The sequence below is a fragment of the Mixophyes fleayi genome, chromosome 2 (assembly GCF_038048845.1).
Source record: "Mixophyes fleayi isolate aMixFle1 chromosome 2, aMixFle1.hap1, whole genome shotgun sequence".
NCBI classification, from domain to species: domain Eukaryota; kingdom Metazoa; phylum Chordata; class Amphibia; order Anura; family Limnodynastidae; genus Mixophyes; species Mixophyes fleayi.
Window position 1 is genome coordinate 17,454,516 of NC_134403.1, and position 20,109 is coordinate 17,474,624.

Sequence of the window (20,109 nt, forward strand, 5' to 3'; positions counted from 1 at the left end):
GCTTCTGTGGCTTAAAGTTTCTTGGCTGAGCTGTTGCTCCTAAATGTTTACACTTCCAATAACAGCACTTACAGTTGGCCGGGGCAGCTCTAGCTCACAATAAATTTGATGAGCTGACGAAAGGACATTCTATGACAGTGCCACGTTGAAACTTACCGATATCTTCAGTACGACCTTTTCAACTGATAATGTTTAACTATTTAGATTACATGGTTGTATGCTTGATTGTTAAGTATCCGACAGCAACGGGTTGGCTGGAAGGGCCAAATACGCTAATTATAAAGGGTATCCACCTACTATTGGCCATGTAGTGCATGTATCTGTGCAAATGTATATGTGCAATCTTATGCGTGAAAATATAACATGACAAAGAGTCACATACCTATATTTTTTATATAATAATTGATTTTGTACCATCAAATTTCAGTACAGTATAAGGGTAAAGTATTGCTTAATTTTTGGCACTTTGTAGGAAATAAATATATTTAAGGCAAATTTCTGAAAACAAACTTAATTGTTAAAAATGTCTGTCTGTATGTATGTATGAGGCCCAAGAACCATTTTGCACCAGTTAAGAGTAAAAAAAAGCAGGACTTTAAAAAAAAAAGTAATTGTACATATTCAAATTTCAAAATTCATTTAGCCCCATTGTTCCCTATCAGGTTATATTTTTGAATATCTCTAATCTCACCTCCTCAAATCTTGGTCAGAAATCAGGATCACCAGGAAACCTATCTTCAATATCCAAGACTTTCATCTTGTGTCCCAAAGTCAAACAGACGTCTGGCATCCCCAATACACTGGTGAAAACTCTGGGGGTTACCGGAGCCAGAACCAATATGGAAACTGCAGAAAGGTGAATATACAGCAGGTGGTAGTAAGACAGGAACTTTTATTTCTTTGCCTAAATTGATCTGGGCCAATCCTTCAATTGCTGGTCAGTTTCTATTTGTTGCACATTATACGGCTGTTACTGCACATTACATACATGTACAAACAAGGTGTAAATGTTTGAAATAAGCAGGTGAGAATATGCACCAACTTGTAGCCCAATTAAGGTACGTGGAGCGTGACGGGAGATGTAGGGCGAGCCATAATTTATGTGCAGCTTGTTAGATGCCTTGGGCATGTGACTGGTCATAATTTATAAATGAACATTTAAAATATGTCCTGTTAGATCAACAATATTTTATCACATCATATCACTGCTCTCTCTATATGAAGATATATCTGTTGCATATAACATTTCTAAATGCTGCCTACATGTTAGCAAGAGTGGTTTAGGCAGAGTATTGAGGGGCTGAGTGGGGGGCAGGGACCCTAAAACTAGAAAATTAAAATAAGTGTTGAAGTACAAGTTTAAAAGTAAATTCCTTGAGTGCCAAAAGGGACATTAGAAACTACTAAAGTTAAGTTTTGGCAAGAGAAAACAATTTCCAGTGGAGCTTACAATCTAGATTCCTTACCACACACACACGTTAATTTTGTAATAATCCAATTAACCTACCAGAATGTCTTTGGCTCGGAATTGAACCCACGACCCCAGTGCTGTGAATCAGCAATGCTAAGCACAGTGCCATTCGCTACACATTTGTTTGATTTAATGCTGCATATGTGTGTAAAACACTATGGCTAAAGCAGGTGTAATAAATTATTATTAAATATAGCAGATTGAATTATTTTTCCCGATCTATAATTTTTGACTCTGGTTCTCTCTATTGTGTTTTTGCCGTATTATCCAAATACCCAACAATACCCTTAGACACCGTGGGGTCTCTGCTGACCTGAGTAAGTAACATTGGCCTCAGACACATCTAAATGATCAAAACCAGATTATTATTTTTTTTTAACCAAGGAGCGTTTCTTCACAAAGGATACACAATAGCCAACATTTAATATATCCTAAATTAGTCCAGTCTTAGCAACACAAGAACATGCAGAATATTCATTGTCTAGCTCTTCTTGTTCCTTAAGGTCACTTCATTCTGTACTGGTTATTGTTCATCCACTGTCCTCTCCACCATCAGAACAATGTTATATAAGAAATAGGTTACATCTTACCTGACTCCAGTTACCAATACATGCAGGTTCTTCGCTACCTTCAGGGGGTATTCACATATATCTGTAAAGGGGCCCTGAATTTATTGCTCCATCATCATCCTGGACAGCAAGGACATTAACAAATTAAACAGAGTCTCCTGGGCTGCAAGAGCAAGATACTATGTAAGGGAATGTCTAAGCTATATGGAATACTACCTAATGATTTACCACCCCTATCAAAACAAAGTTCTAATATTATGTTATTAAAATTACTTCCATGTAAATCCTTATGCATCATCCAGGTCTGTCTATTCCTTGCCAGCCTCAGTGTTTTCAGCCTCGACATCTATCTATGTGCAGTTTTTGACACACCTCTTCCTTTTTGTATCATTTTAACTAACCCAACAATGATAGTAAACTGTAATACAGGAAGGAAGTAGGCACATGTGATAACAGCACCATGGAGATAATTGATGACTTAAGTGGGAGACTGAAGTATAGAGTTGTGTATAGTGAACTACACAACCATCGCTGGCTGAAGAGACCCAAGATTTACTGAAGAGGTTGGTGCTTCAGCCTCCACCAAATCACTAACCTACATTCCTAGTAATTATATTTTGGTTAGGGCCCCTCCCCTGGATCCCAATATTTAGGAAATTCCTGATGCTCACATAACACCGGGACCTCTGCCAACCTCTGTCAGCATGGCTCAGCTCTCTTTGTAACAGGAGAGATCAGGCACAGTAGTTCTTAGGCCTTCATTTAGAGGACATGGGTCAGATGACTCCTACTGTGGTGAAAAACAAATATCGCCAGAGGGAATCGGCAGAGGTTACGGCTATCTGTGAATGTGGGTACCCTGTTAATAGTGGGGTCCCTGGTGAGAGACCCACATCAAAGTATTATAACTTGGAAGGGAAGGTGGGTTAGTTATTTGTTGTTTGGAAAGACGGGAGTATGGAAAGACAAATAAAGACTGAAAGGAAGGAGAAGCAGATAAAGAATGCCATGATAGGTAGATGATTGGAAAGGGGATATTATTGTAGTGCCTGCGAACATAATGGACCACATATGTGCACTAATGTCAGGGATTGATAAAGCTTTGTGACATAACAGACAAAGGGAGGAAAAAGTGACAGTTAGGTGTGAGAGGAATGACTTTAAACTGGCAGTTGAAGTGTGGCGGTCCATCTCTGTCAGCAGAGAAACCTGTGAGTCTGTCAGGGAAGAACCCTGTCATGTTGTCAGCAGAAAAAAAGCCCTGTGAGTCTCTGAAGAAAGTCAGCTCTGGAGGAAACAGCCGGGAGGGACAGAAGAGTGCCAGCTCTGACAGGAGGGAGTGCCCGGTCAGACTTATCAACCCTGTTCTGTGAAAGAAACCACAGAAATTTCCTGTGAGAGGTCTGGGGAGAAAACGGAATCTAAATGGATGAGTAACCCCTGTTTATTTTATATTTGATGGGACTGTGTAGGGACTTGGTGGGAAGGAATGAAGATAGTTTATCACAGTCCTGCAAAGGGGTGTACAAATTATTAGGGGTAGTGATAGGGAAAGATAATTAGGGATCAGAGACTGAGATATATTGTTAACATCTGCACTAAACAACAAACTTTACCTCAGACAAGTGACCTTACAGTTACAGTTAAGTACAGAGGAGAGATGGCTCAGTGCAGTACTAGATCTGTGCAATAGGACGAGACAAAGAGGAAAGGGTTTACAAGCATAACTTCAAGTCATATTCTGACTGGATAAAGACAGACTAGAGATTGAGCGTATTGGAAAACTGAGGGACACCATAGAGTGTCACCATTAAAAGAGATTTATGTTTGACAAAGCTAAGGAAAACTGACAGCAGTGACTTGATTTTGGAGCCTTTATACCATAGTCTACCGTTTCTGGGATAGAGAAGTGGAGAGACATTTGCTTGTCAATAATTTCTTCAGAAGACCACTTAAATACAGTTTATTGCTAAATATGCATATATTGATGTATAACATGTTAAGTTAGTGGATGTGTGGCTTTCAAAGACCAATTTTCCTATTGATGTCTTTCTGTGTGTGCTTGTAGTTTTGTTAGTAGGGGACAGAGGGATCCAGGGTCTACCTCTGGTGTTGCTTGTCAAGAACACTACCCAACGAAGAGCCTGCTGCACTCAAACCAAGGTGGAGGCACTGCGCTGAGAAAAGAAGTAAAGGAAACACCACAGGTCACAATACACTTTACATAGAAACCCATCTAATCTATGGGAAAGGGGGTGCTACATTACACAATCTTGTTACTGGGTAGAAGAAAGATACATGAATCAAGGCAGAAAATAATACAGGTGTGTGTGGCATCTTGTGTGAGGTGTGGGACGTATTCCAGAAAAGCTGTTTCTAGACTGTCAGACAGCAGTTTGCAGGTGTGTGTGCGTAGATAATGAATGAGGGAAAAAGAGAGCAAACGTTTCTTGAAATTAGGTGCACAAGAATCCTCTATTAGTAATCATATTTGCTAAAGCCATCTATTTAAAACATAACTTTTATTATATGTGGTCTAAAAAAGCAAAATATAAAATAACATCATACTAATAAAACAAATCGAAATAAAATGGGATGGATGCACTATATACTTGTACCAGTATATTCCAAACCATATATATATAAAAGAAACAAATGATTGCTTATATCTAAACAGATAATAAATGTCCATGCAGATAACAGCTAAAACCCTAGTGGACATTTAAAAAACTAACTCACACTAAATAAATAGAGACATTAAAAATAGCATACATAACAGATACAAGGTTAAGATAAATACAATTGACTAAAAATGATAATGTAATCCTATATATAATAGCTAACAAAAGGTATAAGCAGAATATGAACCCTTATGATACTAGGTACTGAAATCTAATAAATTGGTAATAAAAGGAACAAACAGATGAGAACTGATATTCATAATGAACATTGGAAACCTGAACCCACACTGAATAAGAATAAAAGGACTACCAATTAATGCTCTGTCATCAAGGTGTGTTTTGTGTGTGTCTTTGATTTTTTTTTAATATGGATGCAGGCCACCTTCGTCTATCAGTATCTTCTTATTTATATAGTGAGAGCAAATTACCTAGCTCTTTACAATTGAGTATCTACTTGTCTAAATATCTACTGATGCTTCTGTCCATCTATCGACATATGATTGTTACAGCCTCTTGACTCTCCATCAGTTCATGCTGTGTAATGTTCCAAATTTAGTGTAGCGTTTCAGTTGTTGGCATGACAGATGCAATTTTTTGCAATAGCAGCTGCAATGTTCTATATGTGGTCACTGAATGTTGAAAATGTCCAGAATAAAACCCCATCCTTTTTTTAAAATAGATGTCACTGAATGACGCTTACATATTTAAAAAGCACTGAATAATAGAAAAGATTAGAATACATAGCATTTTTTAGGGATGTGCAGCTACGTCGACCCTCATACGCAAAAGCCCAGTTTTTTTCAAAATATATTCAGATATCATTAACCCGAACAAGATTACTTTCATTAGAAAAACTTTACATTTTAAAAGAAGTAAATCTCTTTGTTCTCTTAGTTTCAGCTGCTAACAGTCATATAGCAAAAGCATACTGTTTTCCTCCACTAAATATACTACTTTGTTCAAAATGATATCTAGCTATCTATAGTTTATACTAATAGCATAGGCAGCTAGAACTTTTAAGATAATCCAAAGTCCTAGAATAAATCACAAAGAAAATAGAGATTCAGCACACTTCGATGACTCCAACCAATGTTATTTAATTAGACGGTGCCTGTATACATATTTACATCCTAATTAGATTAAATGTAAAGTATCAATAGTTATGACCTTGTAAACTTTGGATGATCTAAATTAACTGCTTACTATATGGAAAATAAATACTTGTATGCCTCTTTTCTGTATATTAAGTAGTTTAGATCATCCAGAGATCGATAACTATAGATACTTTACATCTAACCCAGCTTGGGCTGTATATATGTAAATAACAGGCACCATCTAATTAGATAACATTGGATAGCTGAATATAGCGAATTCCTTATGTCTAACTTTAATCAGTGAACATGCAATAATCCCTGTAAAAAGTGCAACTATATCATCAGTATCTCCTGGGTAATAAGTGTGAATGTGAGATTGAATCCCATAGTACTATAGATAATTAGGGAAAGAGACTATTGCTGATTTCCATCATTAGACCAAATAATTGGATATGTAACGATCTCTGTGCAAATTGCAACAATAAATCATAACCCTTTGATCAGAGATGAGAGAGTGAGATTGTATCCTAATAACATTGTAGCTATTAAGCTAACTATGTGGTTATTCATCACTTAGGTGAAAAGTGCAACAATATAATCAGCATTTATTACATAATAAGAGTGAATGTGAGACTGAATGATACTATGGTTATAAGGATAACTGGGGGAAAAGGCTACAGCTGATTCCTATTATCAGATTAAACCAATGGACATGTGACCATCTCTGGCAATAATACTAATCACAATGACTATAAATGGGAGTGTGGAATTGTATCCTAATGATATTGCAGCTATTAGGCTAACTAAATGGATATTTCTCCCTTATTGTGTTTAAATCCACACTGTTTGATACTTTATATCCCGACATTATAGAAATTGGGACTCTATAAATGATTTTTGAACATCAGATTAAATAATTGAATTTATGTAAATTAGGTAGAATGGGGATATATGATATCAAGCACTTTTTCTCCCCCTGTTATCATCATCTTCATCATCATTTATTTATATAGCACCACTAATTCCGCAGCGCAGAACTCACTCACATCAGTCCCTGCCCCATTGGGGCTTACAGTGCAAATTCCCTAACTCACACACACAGACTAGGGTCAATTTGATAGCAGCCAATTAACCGACCAGTGTGTTTTTGGAAACCGGAGCACCCTGAGAAAACCCACGCAAACACGGGGAGAACATACAAGCTCCACACAGATAAGGCCATGGTCAGGAATCAAACTCATGACCCCAGTGCTGAGAAGCAGAAGTGCTAATCACTTAGCCACCTTGCTGCCCATGTTAGGCCCATGATAGGCTTGAATAACAACTCAGCTCTTATGATAGTCAATGTGAGTGTAATTCTATTAAACTCACAATTTAGATCCCTTCAATTGAGCTGTAGGGACATTACAATTGTGTCTACTTATTATCATCACCCCCTATAGAAATTCAATATAGAGATTCCCAAATTATTCTCATATTAGGGAGATTCATCATCATCATCATCATCATTTATTTATATAGCGCCAGCAAATTCCGTAGCGCTTTACAATTGGGAACAAACAAGCAAAGGTAAAAGTACTGAGTGGGCTGTGTGTGTACCAATGTTGGTCAGAGGGTTGTTGTCTTGTGTTAGCTGTGTAGAGGGTGGTAATAGGGGAGATTAAGATGGTGGTTGAGGAATATCATAAGCTTGTCTGAAGAGATGGGTTTTCAGAGAACGCTTGAAGGTTTGGGGATTAAGTGTAAACGTATCACTAGTCTGATAGAATTTAAGTATAGAGAGTTATGTATCATTAATCATATATTAGGAGGACAAGTGTATTTGTCGCAGTGAAAACTTTTAGGGAGCCATTAATGATGCACACATAACAGTGTTTATTTTCAAAAACTATAGACACAGACATCAGCATAGCAGTTTATAACTGCAATTTTAATCCACTTTATTGCACAGTCACATTAGTAGTTCACCATTTTTTTTTTTATAAATTTGCCCTATACTTAAAAAAATCAGGAATTATGAATATTTTAATGAGAATGAATAAAGATTAATAAATTGTATCATACAGAGCATCGTAGAGTTCACTAATAAAAAGCATTCTTTTCTTTCTGTTCTCTAAGGATCTTGTACATTTATACGCATGTGGGTGCACCTCCCAAAGTACAGAATACTTAATACCTTGGGTGGATATATTATTTCTGATAATTCCAGAGGATGTTGAATACTTGGTGCGGTTGGGAGCAGTTTTTACGTTCAAGTGCTTTGTGTGCGTCTGTCGCTCCCGCAGACGCCACAGTGCACGCTACTCCTATCTGGCACTCCACTCGTACTGCTGTTTCTACTTCCATTCATCATAAACGCTGCGGTATGATAATCTTTCCCTCTGCACCGCTCCACATCTGCTGCATCACTCTGCAAATCCCACACTTGCTGTTGGGTAGTTTGGGGGCTAGTCATTGAATGTGGTGATGAGTTTGGGAAGTAGGAGGGTTATTTATTAAATATAAATAGTTTAGTGTCTGACTCATGTTTGGATTCAGCCTTCACACAACTTGCCTTTCACACATGAGCACCTTGAGGATCTTGAGTGTAGTTGTGATCATGTTCAAATCCAAGCGTATCTCAAGATACTTTTCCATTTGAGATGTGGGTGTCTGTGCACTCTGCCTAAACATTACCTGCAGTATGTAGACAGACAGGACAGACTGCAGTATACTCACGAGTGTCTGTTCACTAGAATGTTTTTAAAATTGTTTTTCTTTTGCATAAAATATATAAATCAAGATGTTTTTGCTGTGTACTGTATATACAATGGGCTTGATTCATTAAGAGACACATACTGAGCGCTTGTTTTAAAATGCACGTAAATCAGGTATCCGTTCACCCGAATTCAGCAAGGAACAGATCTGAAGATAAGTGTGTTGTTGAAAACGGGTGTAGGTCTGCTCTAGTAGTCAGGGCACGGCAGGATAAATTCGCAAAAGAACTGAAGAAAAAATCTGTTTATGTCACCTGGTAATAATAGAAGGCCTGATTCATTAATGATCTTAACTGAAGAAACTTCTTATTTCAGTCTCCTGGACAAAACCATGTTACAATGCAAAGGGTGCAAATTAGCATTCTGTTTTGCACATAAGTTAAATACTGACTGTTTTTTCATGTAGCACACAAATATCAACTTTAAATTTCAGTGTACAAATAAGCTATCAAGTATTTGTGTGCTACATGAAAAAACCGTCAGTATTTAACTTATGTGCAAAACAGAATACTAATTTGCACCCCTTGCATTGTAACATGGTTTTGTCCAGGAGTCTGAAATAATACGTTTTTTCAGTTAAGATCCTTAATGAATCATTAATGACAAAAGAGTATATTTAAAAAAAATTAAAAAAAAGTTTTTATTTTTTATCATTACTTCCCTCCATGAAATGCATTCATTAGGATGTAGTTAATGTGTACTGTACATAAAATACATTGTACAGTTAATCCTCATTGCAAACACATATTTTCACAAACACACTCAAGCATCATCACTAGTAATGAGCAGTTAGACTAGATCTGTAGCTGGAGCAAGAGACACAAAAAAAACTACAGCCAGGTGTACTATACTTAGCGTCATTTGTATTCAGACATGAATTGCATGCAATTGCATTCATTGGCAGAAGCTCCATTTCTAAACAATATAAGGCATGCATAGGCAAACCGAGGGAGGGGTTCCTAGTGGCTGGGAACCCCCCTCCAAGCCTGTGGCACTGTATACTTGAGGTGGCTGGACCCTGCCCCCGCTTCATACGGCTCTGCTTGAAAAGGGAGAGCTATGTGCATCTAACAGTAGTGCACGTAGCATTGTCCATTTATATTATGGGGATAGGAAGAGTTGGAGAGCAGCCAAACACTGTCTAATATTATAGCCACACTCCCATGTATGCTGGTCACGCCCACTGGTGGCGTGGTGTGGAAAACCCCCTCTACAAATCCTACGTTTGCCCCTGGCATGCAAATGGACTTATGTCTGATCATGAATCATGCCCTTAATGTCAGGGCTGGTTGGGGGGAAAAAGGTGTATTCATTAAATGTGAATGCTATTAATTTAATGTATGGGTTGATTAGGGGAAAATATATTTATTTATTAAACATTCCAGGCTCCAGCTGAGCATGGTGTGCTTGGTGCCTGCAGAACTTATAGAATGAATTGGTGCCGTCTTTCAGGCGTTACTTGGCATCGGGGCTGGGAAATGGCTGCAGGGATCAGAACTAGTGTTTGATATATAGATATATTTATTTTAGGCTAACAGTGAATCATTTTAAAGTCACACAGCTGATTCAAATCCCTAAAACAAGTAAAACTGGTTTTACTTGGAATCCTCATAAATGTTCTAACACTTGTCTATACAAATAGACAACTTCACCCAGATGCTGGAAAACCAGATAGTTTTCTTTTTGCTAAACACAAGAACAGCCTCCCAGCTAGAAATATTGCTTATGCTGTACCTAGTAAAAGCTGGGTGTTAGTTGGAGGATTGTTCAGAGAGCAGAGACAAGAGGTGTACAGGGGACTAGACTGAAAGGGAATATTGCAGAGATATTAAGAGTAAGGTAATTATATAATTTGTGTATATATATCTATATATATCTTTATATATCTATGTATATATATATTTATAAATATATATCTACATATATATATATATATATATATATATATCTGTATATAATATATATATATATATATATATATATATATATATATCTGTATATAATATATATATATATATATATATATATATATATATATATTTATACTCTCTATACATTCTCTCCATATATAATCTCTTTCGTAAGCAAGGACCTCACTAACATTTTTAATGTTGTTTTGTTACCCTTGCCCTTTGTCTTTATGTCTGTATTTATTCTATCTAACTTGTATGTCCCTGTTTTTCATATGCTCTATTTTCCCCATTGTCCGGCACTGCGGAGCACTATGTTTTCTTACAAATAATAATTAATAATAATAATAATAATAATAATAATAGTAATAATAATAATAATAATTTGCAATGCTAGGCTTCATGACTACACTCAACATTGGAAAACATAGAATTATGCCCCCCTCACTGACGCCACCTGAAACAAATCAGGTCCGGCATAAAAACAGCATTTGCGCTACCATAAGTTAATGACCTTTTCAGTCTTTTTGTGTTTTGTGGTGTAAATGATCTTTGTAGAATCAATCCCAAAAAGAAGTCTCTTCAGAAAACTGTCTTTTATTTATGTATGCGCAATACAGACCATTCAATTCAAATAGAATAATGGCAATTTCATATCACTTTTGCAAGCATTTTATATCCAAAACCACAGATTAATACGTAAATAAAAGCATCATAAAATACTTTAGACCAATAATATCACTCCACATCTCAGGAACTATCAATATCTCCCCCTCGCCCCCCAGATATAGGCATTAATCCAAATTAATCTTGCCACATCTTATCAGGCACTAACTTACTGTACCTTACTGCAGTGTCGGACTGGGACATGAAGGGCCCACCGGGGGAAATGCAGCGGTAGGGGCCCACTACAATGGGGTGTGGCCAACTGTAAGAGGGGTTGTGGTCAGTCATTAAAGGGGATGGGGTCAGGCCATGGAGGACAACGTATAGCACCTTAGTATGTTCCATAAAGAAAAAGAGGACATTTGCAGTGAGGAGCCGCGAAGGAAAAGACAGAAGAGAAGAAAGAAGTCAATAGGAAAGTAAGTGAAGGGGAGCAAATGCAGCATGGAGGGCACTGTGTGAAACAGGGGAGACAGGGAAAGGGGAGGGATGAATTGAATACAATCAATCATCATCAGCTATTTGTGTGCTGTCCATTCTTTGTGGTTAGTGTTCTCTCCCCTCATAGTGTACACAGAAAACAAATGCTATACTACAGTACTAGAGATCAACCGTTCATCATATGAAAACCACAATATAAGGGTATAGACTAAAAATTAATATATCCATGAAGCACTATGGAGACCACAAAATTATTAGCATAAAAATATATGCACATTTAAAATATTACATAAATCTAATTACACTCTAGACACTGGCAAATAAAAACAGGACTCTAAAAAATGATCTACCCACAAAATGTACACTCAATAATAATCCAATGCCACTACAAAGGACAAAAGCAAAACATTAATATTAAAGCATATAGCAGATGCAATCCTATAAGGACCTAACTGTCTGAATGTGTTTTATTCTGATTAAGATATGCTTCTATAGGGAATAGAGTCCCACAATTGATTGAAAACAAATAAACATGGAACATGATATAAACAGTGAATTTGGTTACTAGTTTATTAGGAATCCATTCATTGGTCAGCTGCAATAGGATCCTTTTATAGAGGCACTGAAGACGTATATTGCAATGAAGCCATTCTAATTTATCTCCCTCCCTCCGAGGTCACACAGTGGAGAGCTCTAGAGAAGTTTGCACGATTTATTACTTACTGATTACACGGACTCACACTGCAGTTAGGATGGCAACTTTATGACTACAGGACGCCTGCAACTACAGCAGAAGGAGTAATCTGAGATCTGTGTCACTGTGAAGCATTTCTGCCTCTCTCTGTCTCAGGAGCAGGAAGTGTTCTCACGTGCTGGCTGTAGGCAGGGATTAGTTTGACAGTGTCCGTTTCATATGTAGACTGACCGCAACTCGGTAATTCTCTGCTCTGCCTCACCAACAAAGAGGGCGGGGTTATCAGGCAACAGGGCCTCCCGGGGGATACCCCGGCTCCCCGGCAGGCCAGTCCGACACTGCCTTACTGTACAACAACTTCCCTATTCCTGTAATATGGAGGGCACATTTCCTTTAGATACGTGGGGAAGCTCATAACAATTTCCTTTTTCCTCTCTCTACCTTCTCATCAATGACTGCTCTGGAACTTCTTCTACTTCCTCAACGTTTGAATTATTTGCCAGTCTGTTACGTAATACTATAACAGTGACATCAATAGCGACAAACAATATTATAGCAATTATAGCCCAAGCACATATGATTATACACATTTTCTCCTTTGGGTTCTCTCTCCCAGCCATGTTGTTATCTGGATGTATATATCAATTCTTGTCTTCGCAAAGCTCGTCCTTAGGTTGTTCCAACCAATTTATCAGAGTCTCTGCTGTTGGTGAGTGCTACGATTTTATTATGATCGTAGTAAAATATATCAATATCACTCACTTGTAGATAGAATTACTTGCTGGCTGCTCCTTTGCCGTGCAAGATGTACAAGTCTTCCAACAAATATTCTGTGGCCACAGTATCTTTAGGAGAATTTACCTTCTTACAATGAGAGGCGTGAATCCATGCAGACATCTCCTTCACCTTTATTGCTGTTGGCATGGTCTGCAGAATAAAATAAGGTCCTTCCTATCGGTCAGTCAACGAACCAGATCTCAGGAACCTTCTGATCATTACTTCCTCACCAGCTCGAAGGTCACGACAAGCCTTATCCGTTGGTATCGGCTGTGTGCCTGTCACAGATGCTTGAATCTTTTTATCTGTTTGCTGAGTGAAATCAAATAATTCACAGTTAGGTCATTTGTAGCACTTAGTTCATGTGCGGGAGAAGCAACAACATGGGGCAATCTTCCAAATAAGATCTCATATGGGGAAATGTTCAAAGGTCCTCTGGGTGTTATTCTAATGGAATGTAGCACTATGGGTAGAGCCTCAGGCCATAATAATCTGGTTTCCTTGCATATCTTTGAAAGTTTCTTTTTAATTGTCCCATTGTACCATTCTACTTTTCCACTGCTCTGGGGGTGATACGGGGTGTGAAGTTGCTGATCAATTCCCATTAGTTCACACATTGTCTGAAACACCTATCCTGTGAAATGAGAACCCTGGTCTGAGGATGTGACGTAAGGTATACCATATCTACATACAAATTCCTGTACTTAGCTTTTTTGCTGTGATTGAAGCCGTATTTGTGGCAACTGCATAGCCTTCAACCCAACCACTGGATTGATATACACAAATTAACACATATTGCAACATCCTAACTTTTGGAAGATGAATAAAGTCGATCTGTATAATTTGAAAAGAACCATCAGTTTGTGGAAGATGTGAAGGTATCGCTCTTGCTGGTCTTCCTGCATTGCTTTTTAAACATATAATGCAAAATGCACAGTACTTGGCCGCTACTGGTGTAAATCCAGGCGCATGCCAATATGTCTGTATCAGACTAATCATGGCCATCTTACCTGCATGGGTCAATCCATGGGACATTTGTGCCAATGTGGACAAGAGTGATCTTGGGGTGACAGGCTTACCTTCCTTACTGTGCCACATGCCAAGCTCATCCTGTGAGCATCCTACGTCCTCCCACTTGGCCTTTTCCTGTGAATCACAAACTTTTTGCATATCAATTAATGTTTGTACATCAGGTAAACAAACAACATTCTGTATTTCATATGTTTGTTCTGTGTGATCAGTTTGCATTTGAGCAGATGCTTTAGCTGTAATGTCTGCTCTATGGTTGCCCTTGGTAAGTTCATCATGTTCTGTCATATGTGCTTGACACTTTAAAACAGCAATTTGTGAGGGCAACTGTATGGGTGTTATTAATTCTTTTACTGCTTCTGCATGAGCAATGGGTGAACCCGTTGCAGTTAGAAAATGTCTCTGTTTCCAAATCTCCCCAAAATCATGACAAACGCCAAATGCATAATGGGAGTCCGTATATACATTAACTCTTTTGTTTTCTGCAAGCTGACATGCTTTAAAAAGACCTCTTAGTTCAGCCAGCTGCGCAGAGTGAGGTATTGGAAGTGGTGCTGAAAATACAGTTTGGACATCATCAACTACAGCATAACCTGACTGGACTGTGCCTGTCTCAGTCTGTTTGTGACAGCTGCCACATAAAAGGTTAAATCAGGATTATGAAGAGGAACTTCACTTAAATCAAGTGTTGGCAGAGTCTGCTCATCAACATGCTTCAAACAATCATGGTCATTTGTGCTGACATTATTTCCCCACTCCTCCCTCTGAAACTCTCCAGTTTCATTTACTGGCAATAAGGAAGCTGGATTCAACATATTGCATCTTATCAGTTCTATATTTTGAGGCAATATTAAGGCCAACTCCCACTTTGTGATTCGAGCAGAGGTTACATGTCTGGTTTTCTCACAGTTTAATAGTATAGCTACTGCATGAGGGACATGAACTTTCAAGGGGCAGCCCAAAACAATGTCTGCTGATTACTCCACCATAACTGCTGCGGCTGCAATAGCTTTTAAACAACTAGAAAACCTTTCTGCAACTGGATCTAGCTGTGTGCTATAATAAGCTATGGGTTTGGGATCACTTCCATGTTTCTGGACTAACATTCCTGTAGCGTGTCCTTCACATTCATGACAAAACAACAAAAAGGGCATGTCATATTTTGGTATACCCAGTGCAGGAGCACTGAGCAATGCTTCTTTTAATGCTTCAAATGATGCTCTTGTTTCCTCTGTGTGAACAAACGGCTCTGGGACACCACCCTTTGTTAACTCATACAATGGTGCTGCTATTCACGAAAAATTCGCAACCTATTGGCGACAGAATGAAACTAAACCAAGAAACCCTCTTATTTTTCTTTTGTTGATTGGTAATCTGATCTCTTGTATTGCTCTCAACTTTTCTGGAGAGAGATGTCTCTTGTGTGAGACAATGTCCAATGTATGTAACTCTCTCTTTGCATAATTGCATTTTGTCTTTTGATACTTTGTGTCCATTTTCTGCCAGAAAAACAAGCAGTGCTTTAGTGTCTATAAGTGATGTAGTGTAATCAGGTGAACATAGCAGCAAGTCATCTACATATTGGATGAGTATTGATCCACCTGGCAGAATAAGTGACTGCAAGTTATCGGCTAGATTTTGACTATAAATCAAAGGTGAATTTGACCACCCTTGTGGTGTGCGGGTCCACGTGTACTGTGTGGTTCGGTATGTGAATGAAAAGAGATACTGACTGTCTGGATGTGTAGGTATGCTGAAAAAAGCTGCACACAAATTTATCACTGTGAAGTGTGTATTTTCACATGGAATCTGCATCAGAATCGTGGCTGGATTTGGAACAACTGGGTGCAATGGTTCTACAATAGAACTAATTGCCCTCAAATCTTGAACTAAGCAGAATCCACGCCCACCATGTTTGCGTACAGGAAAGATGGGCGAATTGGCCGGGATCTGAGTCTTAATCAATACTTGCTTCCCTAGCAGCTCTTGAATTACAGGGAAGATACCCTTATCTGCCTCAAGGGACAAAGGGTATTGTGGTTTGCTAGCTATGACTGCTCCTGGTTTTAGTTTCACCTGTACCGGAGTGACTGTCAACATTTTCCCTACATCTTGGGAGCTAGTTGCCCATAGCTTTTCAGGTATCTGGTCAAGCATTTGAGATACTTCTGGTGCTATGTTGACTACTAATAATGCACTAGTAATTCTACCAGGATCATCCTGCAATGTACTATCTGGTACTTGTAAATATACTCCATCAGCTGTACAAAATTCTGTGCAACCCAATTTGCAAAGCAGGTCCCTGCCCAATAAATTTGTAGGAGCATCTGCAGCTAACAGAAAAGAATGTTCACTTGTAAATGGTCCTATAGTAATAGGTAACCTTTTTGTTTCGCTTAGTGATATTACCTTATTTGCTACACCAACAGCATGTATTACATTTTCAGTTAGTGGATATCTTTGTCTTCCCGATATCAAAGATCTTGCAGCACATGTGTCAAATAAAAAGGGTTGCTCCTTTCCCTGTATTACCAATTTAAATATGTGCTATTGGGGTTTACATTGTATAAGCAGCATTTGTGACACAGGTGTGACTTTTGGTGGTCATTGCGTCCCCTCTTCCTCAGTTTGCTCATTTTGATGAGACTTACTCTGAGGATATCTTTTCCTTTTTGGTTTAGTACATTCCCTCACAAGTGGCCGTTCTTTTGGCAATTGTAGCAAACAATTGCAGACTTGTCAAATCTGGGTCTGTAATTCTGCACATTTGTAGCCCTCTCACCATCCCTCAATTGCATATTCATTAATTTATTTTGTGCTGCTACATTTTTCTTTTGCATTCAAATTATCTTCATGTGCCTATGCCTCCTGGACAATTTCATGTAATCCTTGCTTTCTCCACATTGGCACACTCGTGGTTACACGAGTTTTAATGCTTGGTCTAAGACCGTCTAAAAATGTGTGCAACATCAAAGATTGTAGTGCACTATTTTCTTTTAAAATTGCTGTCAAACCACCTTAATGTTCAGCCTCTTGACAAAACCGCTCATAATATTTTCTCACTGACTCATTGCATTCTTGTCTAACTGACTGTATGCGAGTCCAATCTGGTTGACAAGGAAATAACTTTTTAAACTGCGTTTGAAAAATATTCCATGCCTTATCGATGTTCGCCCTATCGTTATCTGCGGGCTCGTTTGACAGTTCTTCCTTAACTTCCTCAAAAAATGTCTTACTCTCTGTGGCTGTAACTAGCACAGTGAATAACTGAACTAGTTCTCTATACGTTGGATGCAAGGTCTTATAAGTTTTGTCTAACTTATTCAAAACATATCCTGGATTCATTTGGTAATTAGAGCACTCTTCTACGATTTGTCCTTATTCCATATTACTCCACGGGACATGCATAGTCCACTTTCCACCGCCCCCCGTGGTAATTTCTCTCATAGGAAACGTTTTAACAACAGATGTGTTTATCAAATCTGACGTGCTTGGCTGCCCACTCTTAAATGACTTTATATTGCTCTCACTTACATTGCAATAGTCTTTTGTAATAAGAGGTTGTCTGACCAATTTAGTTGGGGGCATATCATGTGCCTCCCAGCTTCCTTTATATGAATTCCAAATCCACATCTTATCTTCACATAAAATAACATTTATTTTATATATTTCCAGCTCTGTGTCATCTAAGTGATTGAATTCTGTTCCTGTTTTGTCTATTGCAATGACTTCCCTTTCAGTATCTGTGTCTGAATCATAATATTCCACACACTCACCCACTAATATTGGTTTAGCATTCCTGCCCATGTATACTGGAACATCTCTTTTACTTTTCGCTCCCTGTTCTGTCTGATCACTGACATGTTTTCTCTTGACTTCAGACCCATCTACTTTCAATCCTGATGCTGCAGCAATTACTGCTGCCATAGCGTCTGTTTCTGTGTCCCTAGACAAGTCACAATTCCTGTCATGTTCCCTGTCGTGGTCCGGACCTTTTGTCTGTAAAGCCTTTAAGGTCATAGCCTGTTCTGTATATGCAGGCGGTGCACTGCTACTTGCTTCCATAACCCATTAATTAAATGCTTTTTGTTCTGGTTCTGCCTTACCCACATGTCTTTTTAATTACATTAACACATTTCTATCAAAGGTACCAGTCAAAGGGATACCTGGACATTTCTTATTCCATTTCTTCAAATACTGCACACTCTCATTTCCATACTTTCTTAACATCAAACTTCCTGGGCAGCCATAAGGTATAAACAGATTCTGTTTATCACCTACCGAGGAGCTTCCCCCCATAGCGAGTCGCTATATTTACTTCAGACCCAGCGTACTCGCAATGTCAAGTCTGGAATTCTCTTTGGGAGTTTGGGCGCTATCACCTCCAGCACCCTCCTCAGTCACCACGTCTGATGATACAGCTTCAACAACCACAATACAGCTTCTTGAATTCTGAGAGGTATCCCTGACACTTAAGTCAAAGGAGTTTCTGAGTTTCCGCTTGGACCCTCAATAGAACCAATTGTTATACGGGTCTAAACAGTTTCACACAACCATCATATTCTCACATAGTACTTAAAAGAGATGGAACAACAAATGTATACTATCCATTTAAACATTGCAACGATGAAAGTCTGATTGCATGGATATGGATTGCCTAACCAATTTGGGTATATATTTTCGAGATATTTTATTTATTAATGGACATGTGGCCCTATCCTACAAATGTTTTCTGGTAAGAAATGATATATCTGCCACCATCCCAATCCTATTTGGGTTTTTAGATAGGCGGGACAACTATGACTTCCAATTATTGCTGTAAATATTGTAGGATTACAAATTCCGTCTTTACGTCTACCATATGTCACTGAACACTCAGTGTCAGTTTCTACCACTGCTATCAATTGAGTTTGTGACATCTTTGTCTTTTGAATTATAACAACACATTTACACTCTGAACAATAAAGATTATTTTCTGACATTTATACACCCCATAACATGAGCACTCTGAATATGTAAAATAATGAAGAGACTTACGTGAAAATATATACCACAAAGCCTCACACAACAGTAGGGAACCAGCAAATAAGTACTTGAAACAGAATAAGAAATGTCTTTCCTTGGTGCACCGTTGATTCAAGTACCCAAAGCCAGTCCTCCTCTGTGCGTCGTGTCAGGTATTATGGATTATATCTCGGTGGGACCTCCAAATGTTAATGATCTTTGTAGAATCAATCCAAAAACTAAGTCTCTTCAGAATATTGTCTTTTATTTATGTATGTGCAATACAGACCATTCAATTCAAATAGAATAATGGCAATTTCATATCACTTTTGCAAGCATTTTATATCCAAGACCACACCTAAAACCATAGATTAATACGTAAATAAAAGCATCATAAAATACTTTAGACCAATAATATCACTCCACATCTCAGGAACTATCAATATCTCCCCCTCGCCCCCCAGATATAGGCATTAATCCAAATTAATCTTGCCACATCTTATCAGGTGTTAACTTACTGTACCTTACTGTACAACAACTTCCCTATTCCTGTAATATGGAGGGCACATTTCCTTTAGATACGTTACTTTTGCAATACTTTTTAGACATGTTTCTCGACATGCCTTAAGCAATATGTCTATAACAGTAAAACAGCTTAATTTGTCAATATATTTGTTATGCATGTAGCTTCTTAACTCTTAAGCATCCTAACTTTATTTTATAACCAGCTTTAATTCAACTTCCATTTGTGTGAATTGATTATCCATATCAGTGGTTACATTTACAGGCAAGGAGACTCCCTTAGTGGATAACAGCTGTGAGGACGGTAAGTGGAAGAGAATGAGGGAGAGCAGTGTGACTATAGTGGAAGAGGAGACGTCCGCTCTGCAGTTCATGAAGAAGAAAATCTACAGTCTCTCTGTAAATGTAGGTTTCACATTGGGCTCCATGTGTTCATATTTTTCTGTCACTGTGGCTGTTTTTGGTGCTAAATAACTGTAACCTGTTCACTATAGG

The 20,109-nt window shown here is 38.2% G+C and overlaps 1 protein-coding gene across 2 annotated transcripts in view; it reads left to right on the forward strand.

Moving 5' to 3' along the window:
• Positions 1–10,291: 10,291 nt before the first annotated feature.
• Positions 10,292–20,109, forward strand: part of LOC142140740 (antizyme inhibitor 2-like) — a 36,315-nt gene continuing 26,497 nt past the window's right edge. The window contains exons 1-2 of one of the 2 annotated variants that reach the window (XM_075198581.1): positions 10,292–10,410; positions 19,880–20,019. In XM_075198581.1, the coding sequence (XP_075054682.1) occupies positions 19,933–20,019 (87 nt within the window). In that variant the 5' untranslated portion in view covers positions 10,292–10,410; positions 19,880–19,932. The remainder of the gene's footprint in view (positions 10,411–19,879; positions 20,020–20,109) is intronic. The other variant, XM_075198582.1, reaches the window with a different exon arrangement.